Below are 7776 nucleotides of genomic sequence, written 5' to 3' on the forward strand. Positions count from 1 at the left end.
AATCATAACAAAATAGTTAATTTCCTAACGATTGCTTGCAGTTCTGCTTCCTTCCATCGCGCGGCAGTAGAGAGCGATTTGCGTTCAGCTCAGTCTTGACTGTGGAGCGAGAAAAAGAAACAACTTCCGTGGTCAAAGTTCAAGAACATGGCGGCCTAGTGGAGATTCTCAATGTTATGTAAAGGGGGAAAGGTTGTGTGGTGGAAGTTGAAGTAGGTGGCGTGCCGCCATCTTGTAGCAGAACTTCACTTGCGTTAGCAACCCATTGACTCCCATTCATTTTTGCGTCACTTTGACAGCGAATAACTTTACATCTGAGGCGTTTAAAGACTCCATTTGTCCATTATTTATTTTCTAAAGATACACGACAATGTATAAAGGGCTCCATTAACTTCTATGTTACATTATGGCCCCGTAGAAACAGTGTTTTTGTAAAAATAGGCTAACGATTGCGTCATAACCACTCGACTCTCTGTCGCACAATAGAGAAATTACCGTACAGACAGGAGGAGAAGCTCGCAGGCAATCGGGGAGACGTCAAGAGATATGGCGTACTGGCGTTACATTTTAAAATACTATACAAAATAATTAATCAGAATACTTACTCCTGCTCACTTACGCCAAAGAACTCCCCGCTCAAACTCGCCGTCTCTGCAAGATTAACGATGGCAGTTTGCACGCACAGCTACTAGAAGGTTTACATCTGTCAGACAGGTTGTTGACGTCATCAAGCTTAGTTTGAGTCTGCGCGTCAGAAACGGAAGTTCTAAAAATCGCTAAAAACGGGCTTCACTTGTCTCAATTGAGTTCTAATGGGGTCGCTGTGTCCATTTCTTTTACTGTCTATGGTTTTGTAGCCATGCTGGAATCTGTTACTATATAATACTGTACTGTATTCCTTTAGGGTTTGACTGTATGTTCTGCATAGACGCTTCAGGTTAATCATAATTAAATTGAATCTTCATCATGTTGCGGGCTTTATCGAGGAGTCCTGCTCCTGTAGTCAGTTTTCTCTCTCCTCGTGCTGCTGTTTTGGTCGAAACTGTCAGGGGGAGAAAATCTCGCACAGACCCTAAAGCGAAGTCAAAACTGGGACGGATCAAGACCCCCCCTCCCGTGGATCCAGGAGAAATGGTTGTGCTAAAGCAGCGTTACACTGAATACAGTCTGATCTTAAGAGCCCTGCGGTAAGACTGCGTGACATCCAACCGTTTCCGACTGATTATGATGTGTAGTCACCACTAGTCATCTGATTACCAAGCTCACACTGTTTATTATCACAGCTGAGACTCAAGCCATTCGAGTTTGAGACTGACACATCTGAACATTTCATGCATGTAGACTTGAGTTCAAGGAGCAGATGTTGAGGAAGAAATATGAAGAGGAGGTTGGTTCCGTGGCAGAGGAGAGAGCCAAAAGAGAGGAAGAAGAGCATCGGTCACTCATGGCCTTGAATGATGCTGAAAACCTCAGAATGCGTGAAATAAGGTGAGATGCATGAGGGGCATTTTGTGAGAAGGTTCTAGCTGCATCCAAAATAGTGAGCTGAAAACACACAAAAGGTCCTTGGATGTCCTACAGTATCTGGTGAGAACGGGCACGTGATTATCCCACAAGACTACAAAAGATTTGTGCATGACATTTAAAGGGTTAGTTCACCCATACATGAAAATGTGCAGTTAATTTACTCTCCCTTTAGGGGCTCTGATGACATTCCCTAATTGGCTGTATTGTTTTAGGGGGTGTTACTTGTAGTGATGTGATGTGTGGTGGTGAGGGATGCAGTCAGATATACTTGCTTTTGGTCGCTGTTTGAAATGAATGTGTACCATGTGGTCTTCAAGAGAGCAGCGCATGCAGCAGGAGGCTGAGGCCGCTGAGCTGAAGAAGAGAGACGCAGACATCTTACGCCAGCAAGAGCTGGAGAACTACATTAAAGAGAAAGAAAGACACATTCTTCTACTACAGGTGAGTGCTTTTACAGAACTTGAGTTCAGATTTAAACGATGAATGTATGAGTAGTGCTGTCATGTTTTGTGTTGCAGTATTTTTATTTGATTAATTTACAAACTGAAGATATTTTATGCATTTCGGGAAAGGATGAGAAGCTTTATTCATGTTATTATATTTAATCAGATAGGGTTTGGGGGGGTTTATGATCTAACCCCTCTCTCACCTTGCATTCATCTGTATTTCAGGAAGAGGCAAAGGACTTCATCACGCCGGAAAATCTAGATCAGCGGATTGAAGAGGCTCTTGACAACCCGAAAAACTACAACTTTGCCATTGATAAAGAAGGACGTGTTGTCAAACGGACTGCATTCCAGCGATAAGGACTTCAAAAACCAAAATACCTACAATGTACATAAAATATATACTGTCAGTGTCATCGTTTAAACTGTCTGTCTGGACAAAAAAAAAAAAAATGTTTTTCTCAAAACTGATCCATATGAGTGCTTTTTGACCCTCTGCATGCATTATGAGAGTCGTTGGAAGTAGTGAGTGATATCTTTGTGTGTGTGTGTACTATGTGAGGAACGCAAAATGTCTCAAATATACTTAAGTCTCTTAGGACTGTCTTCTTGAGATGGTCTTCACTAGTCAAAATAGTTAATACAGTGAATTCACCAACTAATGTCATGACACCTAAAAATGGCAAAAATAAATGTCCAGTAAGTGTGTGCTGAATTAATTCTAATTACCTTAAATATAGAATAATGGAAGTGCCAAAAAATGTAGCCATAACTCTGAAACATTATACATGCTAGCTAGAGAGTGTTTTTAGTTTATTCATGAGGTTAAATATTCACAATTCTTGCGTCGCATGTCACAACAGCAACAGTTTCTATACATTCAGACTGAATAATGCACTTTTTTAATAGGTTTATAGGCATCAATTTAAATTACCTGGGAAATAGATGCTCAAATATCATACTATAAAAATATAATGATATAGCATACTATTTATATAACGATATGGTAAAAAAGTAGTATGCCTGTATGCGGTTCTAAATTCAGCAAGAGTTAAATTAATCAAAGATTTATAATAAGGATATTTATTACACTATCACTTAATCATATCTACATTATATCAGTACGGTTTCACTTGTCACACTAGACACAAATTGCGTGGCTTGTCAGATGGAGTCTCTCACAGGGTTGCCAGGTGTGTAAAAAATCCAACATCAAAATTCAGCATATGCCACTCTCATACTTAAAATACGTATTTTAGAGTAACTAGTATGTGTTAATACACTATTTAAATTTACTTCTTCAAAATCACTAGTGGTAATCTTAAATAATCTGTTTTCACATAATAAAGACATTGCATCGAAGAAATAACATTGTGTCTAGGGTAAAGAAAACACTCGTGGCAGAGTTGGTAGAATGTAAAATACTTCAAAAACTAATTTAAGTCGATAATCTATGCAATATGCAAACCTATTTAAACCACGGGAAAAAACAACCCACAGTAACTCAAATCACGGGATAACCGCGAACTTGGCAACCCTGCGCTCCCGTTCTCCTTCAGACATGTCCATACATGCGCAGACACGTTGGCCAACTACTACTTCCGGTGCAGTCACCGACCCTTCAGTCAGAAGAGCCGAGGACGGGACAGGCGCACCTTGACGAACATATGCGAAGTACATTTTAACCGCGTATTCATATTTAAAGAATGTTTTATATACATTTTCACAGAAACTTTTGCTAACACACAATGCGTTCGACGCAGTGATGTCCTGCTTCCGTCGAGATTGAATCTTTTCCACGATACACCCGATCTGATGCAACATGGCAACATCACATGTTAATAGATGTCTCATAAGGACAATCACGAGATGTCTCCGGGACAGCAGTCGGCAACCACATGTGATGACAGCAAGGCCTTTAGGACACTTTTCTAACTGCTCTTCGGGTAAAGAGGAGCGTGAGGCAGGAGCTGTAACGCTAGTCTCGCGCCGGGGTTCAGGAGGCGGCGGCGGTCGCAGCGCGCGCCTCGCAGCCGCGTTTGGACTGGGACTCGGAGCAGCAGCACTGTATTCATTAAGAGACGAGGACAATAAAGATGCCTTGCAAAGGACAGTCGCGGTCAGGAATTTGCTAATTGACAGTTTACTCCCGACGGTCCAGTGCGCCTCTCCGTTTAAACCTGACAGCCCGCGGTACAAGTACAACTTCATCGCGGATGTGGTTGAGAAGTCCACCCCTGCTGTAGTCTACATCGAGATCGTTGGGCGGTGAGTCTCTCACAAATACAACGAAACTGTGTTCTAGTCCCGCTGAAAACATCTTAAACTAGCTTGAAACGAGTCTCACCTTCTGCTCGAGCTGCTGACGAAGATAAACCCCCTGACTAGACACGGAGGCCAGCAAACCAGTTTAGGCTTGTTTAAGATGTTTTTCTCAACAGGGACTTTTTCATTCTTTGTGAACTGGCTGTGTCTGACACATAGGTGTATAGTTTCAGTTGTGCTGGGTATTGTGACTGATACTATAAGCTGTGTTTTTCAGACACCCCTTTTCTGGCCGCGAGGTGCCAATCTCGAACGGCTCTGGCTTCATCATAAGTAGTGATGGCCTGATAGTGACCAATGCCCACGTGGTCGCCAACAAGCGCGGCGTTCGTGTTAAACTGACCAATGGAGAGACTTACAACGCCACGGTCCAGGATGTCGACCAGGCTGCAGACATCGCTACCATCAAAATCAACGCTAAGGTACCAGAGGTGCTTTAATGTACCTACTACTGTTTAGAAGTTGGGGATGATTATATATTTAGAATTTGACAGACATAAATATTCAGCAGGGATGCATTAAATTAATCACAAGTGACAGTAAAGACACAGTGTAACAGAAGATTTCTGTCTCAAATAAATGTCTTGTCTTGATAAATAAATCTATTAATCAAATAATTCTGAAAAAAAAGTGTCACGGTTTACACAAACATTCTATGCAGCAAAAACTGTTTTTAACATGGATAATAAAAAGAAATGTTTCTTGAGCACCAAATCAGTATATTAAATTATTTCTGAAGGATCATTTGACAGCCTTCACAGGAATAAATAACATTTATTAAAACAGAAAACAATTATTTTAAATGCTAATATTTCACAATATTTTGATTTGTACTGTATTGTGCACCTAAGAGGCCACAAACTTTTAAGTTAACTTAACTTTTAAAAAACACCTCTTCCATCTTGAGCTGACCCTCTAACTCTAGCACACTCTATTCTAATTCTATTCTTTAAAAAAGCTCGCCCCTTATAGATATAACTGCTTGTTTTCTTTAAAAACACACACACACTAGCTCCTCTATTCTTTTTATATTCTATCTATTTGTTTTCTTTTTATTTATTACCCAATTAACAAAAAGAAAAAAATGCCTCTAACACTAGCTTGCTCTATTCTTTTTCTATTCTATCTGTTTTCTTTTTATTTATCATATAATTAAAAAAAAGCCTTTAGGGTAGTTAGGGTAACTTGTCATAGCACTTGCATATCATTGCTCTTTTGTTGATTTTGATTGCTTCCGTTGTCCTCGTTTGTAAGTCGCTTTGGATAAAAGCGTCTGCTAAATGACTAAATGTAAGTGTAGATGGTAATGTGTGTACATGTAATGTTTTGTCTCCTTCTGTTCTCTTCCCTCCTCATCTCATCCCAGCATCCCCTCCCAACGCTGCGTCTCGCCCAGTCGTCTGATGTGCGTCAGGGTGAGTTCGTGGTTGCCATGGGGAGCCCTTTCTCTCTTAAAAACACAATCACGTCTGGAATCGTCAGCTCTGCCCAGAGAGGAAGTAGAGAACTGGGCCTGTCCAACTCCAACATCGACTACATCCAGACCGATGCTACCATAGATGTAAGAGCTCAGGAAACAACATTAGAGAATTTGAGTGGAACTGCTTGTTCATTTCATTGATCAAATAATTCATATATTGCATCACATTTCTATTTTACAGTTTGGAAATTCAGGAGGTCCCCTTATAAACCTGGTGAGTCTGTCACTGACTGACATTTACACAGCATACCGCTAGTACATTTTGGTTTTAGAAACAAGGAAGTTGAGGTCAGATTTCATTTATAGGTCATTTGACTACCTAACAGAAGAACATATTTGTCTACCTGATCGATCTGTCGGAGAAGCTACTGATTGGTCACGTGATGTAATGCATGTGATATGAACCAGCGTGTGATGTTTGTAACTTTCAGGATGGAGAGGTCATCGGCATTAATACCATGAAAGTTACCGCAGGGATTTCCTTCGCCATTCCCTCAGACAGAGTCCGCATCTTCCTGGAGCGTGCGGCAGACAAACAGAGTAAGAATGACCCTTGACCTTCTCATTCTTGTTAGTGACATTTGTATTGAGGTCGCTGATTGATGTGCATCGGCTGTTTTCAGAGTCCTGGTTTGGAGATTCAGGATCAAAACGGCGTTATATTGGAGTGATGATGCTGACTTTGACCCCCAGGTGCCTATCTGTGTTTTGATAACAGATCCCAAATGTGTGTGTGAGATAGTCACTGTGTATTTTAAATGGTGTTTTTGCCCTCTCAGTATAATCGAAGAGCTGAAGATGCGTGACATGTCCTTCCCTGATGTTTCTCATGGAGTTCTCATCCACCGTGTTATTATAGGATCCCCAGCCAGTAGGTAAGCAGCTATGCTCTCACCCCACACTGCTACGGTCTGTTGATAGAGGCCTCCTATTGTCGATGTCATTTCCTGTTTTCTGTTTCACAGAGCTGGAGTGAAACCAGGGGATGTTATTGTTGAGATAAACGGGTCAAAGGTGAACTCGTCAGAGGAGATCTATAACGCTGTGAGAACAAGCGACAGCTTAAACGTGGTGATCCGGCGGGGGGGCGACCTCCTCATGCTGCACATGACACCCGAACACACGGAGTGACGTCCTGTGAAGCTTACGCATATAAATAAGAGAGTAGTACATGGTTCGGCTGAGTGAGAAATTAGAAGCGAAAGATGATTTGAATAATTATTATAGTTGGAGATGTTTTAAGAAGATAATAGGGCTGAACAGTAAAGTAGCAAAGCTGGACGCTTGTGTCGTCAAAATGTTATAATTGTGCAGTTTGTGCACCTTTTTTTTTTTTTTTTTTTTTTTTTTTTTTTGGAAGTGTATGAATTAGTTTGGATGTTTCTTGAGCATTACGATAGATAAATATCAGTGTGTCCTCTCAAACTACACTGTATCAGTATTGTTTCTGAAGGAATACGTCTTAATATTTGTGTGAAACACGGTTTATCATGAGACGAATGAACATTTGGCTGCCATAATAAAAGTGGGTGGTCTTATTCCAGCATTGCAGATTTTTTGTATTCAGTGTATAACGTTTAATACATTTTACAAACCGCTGATTTCACAATAAAACATTGGAATATCAACGTTTTTGAATCATTGTATATTCACAGTGCGTTCAGAAAAAGTGACCAAGTACACTTTCTTCACTTTGATTAATGTCACTGTGTTAAGCCTTCCACAAACTAGACTACATGATTTTTCAGGAGTCATGTGATTGCAGTTCTTTGCATGTTACACAACTGTCTGTCGTAAGCCGTGTCAGTTCCGGTCGAAATATTTCACATTGCAGCCTGCAGGACTTGAATCACAGATAAATCTATTTAAAGGAATAGTTAACCCAAATATGAAAATGCTGCCATCATTTACTCACCCTCAAGTTGTTCCAAACCTTTAAGAGTTTCTTTCTTCAGTTGAACACAAAATAAGATATTTTGAAGAATGTTGGTAACCAAA

The 7776-nt window shown here is 40.5% G+C and overlaps 2 protein-coding genes across 2 annotated transcripts; both read left to right on the forward strand.

Moving 5' to 3' along the window:
• The first annotated feature begins 66 nt into the window (after positions 1-66).
• On the forward strand, positions 67-2444 carry LOC109065529 (28S ribosomal protein S26, mitochondrial-like). Its single transcript, XM_042736578.1, has 5 exons — positions 67-177; positions 853-1187; positions 1342-1488; positions 1845-1968; positions 2199-2444. Exons 2-5 carry the CDS (start codon positions 967-969, stop codon positions 2331-2333), a joined length of 627 nt encoding a protein of 208 aa, XP_042592512.1. The 5' UTR covers positions 67-177; positions 853-966; the 3' UTR covers positions 2334-2444.
• Positions 2445-3572: 1128 nt separating this feature from the next.
• Positions 3573-7406, forward strand: LOC109054998 (serine protease HTRA2, mitochondrial-like). The gene is made up of 8 exons (XM_042736593.1): positions 3573-4241; positions 4516-4720; positions 5665-5859; positions 5960-5992; positions 6210-6318; positions 6402-6471; positions 6558-6653; positions 6744-7406. The coding sequence occupies exons 1-8, from the start codon at positions 3796-3798 to the stop codon at positions 6907-6909; spliced, it is 1320 nt and encodes a 439-aa protein (XP_042592527.1). The 5' UTR covers positions 3573-3795; the 3' UTR covers positions 6910-7406.
• The last annotated feature ends 370 nt before the right edge of the window (positions 7407-7776 follow it).

This window comes from Cyprinus carpio, chromosome B13, assembly GCF_018340385.1.
Source record: "Cyprinus carpio isolate SPL01 chromosome B13, ASM1834038v1, whole genome shotgun sequence".
Taxonomy (NCBI): Eukaryota; Metazoa; Chordata; class Actinopteri; order Cypriniformes; family Cyprinidae; genus Cyprinus; species Cyprinus carpio.

Coding starts and splice junctions, on each gene's coding strand:
- LOC109065529 (XM_042736578.1), top strand. CDS start 967: ATGTTGCGGGCTTTATCGAGGAGTCCTGCTCCTGTAGTCAGTTTTCTC. Junction 1,489..1,844: donor CTCAGAATGCGTGAAATAAG/GTGAGATGCATG, acceptor GTGGTCTTCAAG/AGAGCAGCGCATGCAGCAGG. Junction 1,969..2,198: donor GACACATTCTTCTACTACAG/GTGAGTGCTTTT, acceptor TCTGTATTTCAG/GAAGAGGCAAAGGACTTCAT.
- LOC109054998 (XM_042736593.1), top strand. CDS start 3,796: ATGGCAACATCACATGTTAATAGATGTCTCATAAGGACAATCACGAGA. Junction 4,242..4,515: donor TACATCGAGATCGTTGGGCG/GTGAGTCTCTCA, acceptor TGTGTTTTTCAG/ACACCCCTTTTCTGGCCGCG. Junction 6,319..6,401: donor GCGTGCGGCAGACAAACAGA/GTAAGAATGACC, acceptor GGCTGTTTTCAG/AGTCCTGGTTTGGAGATTCA.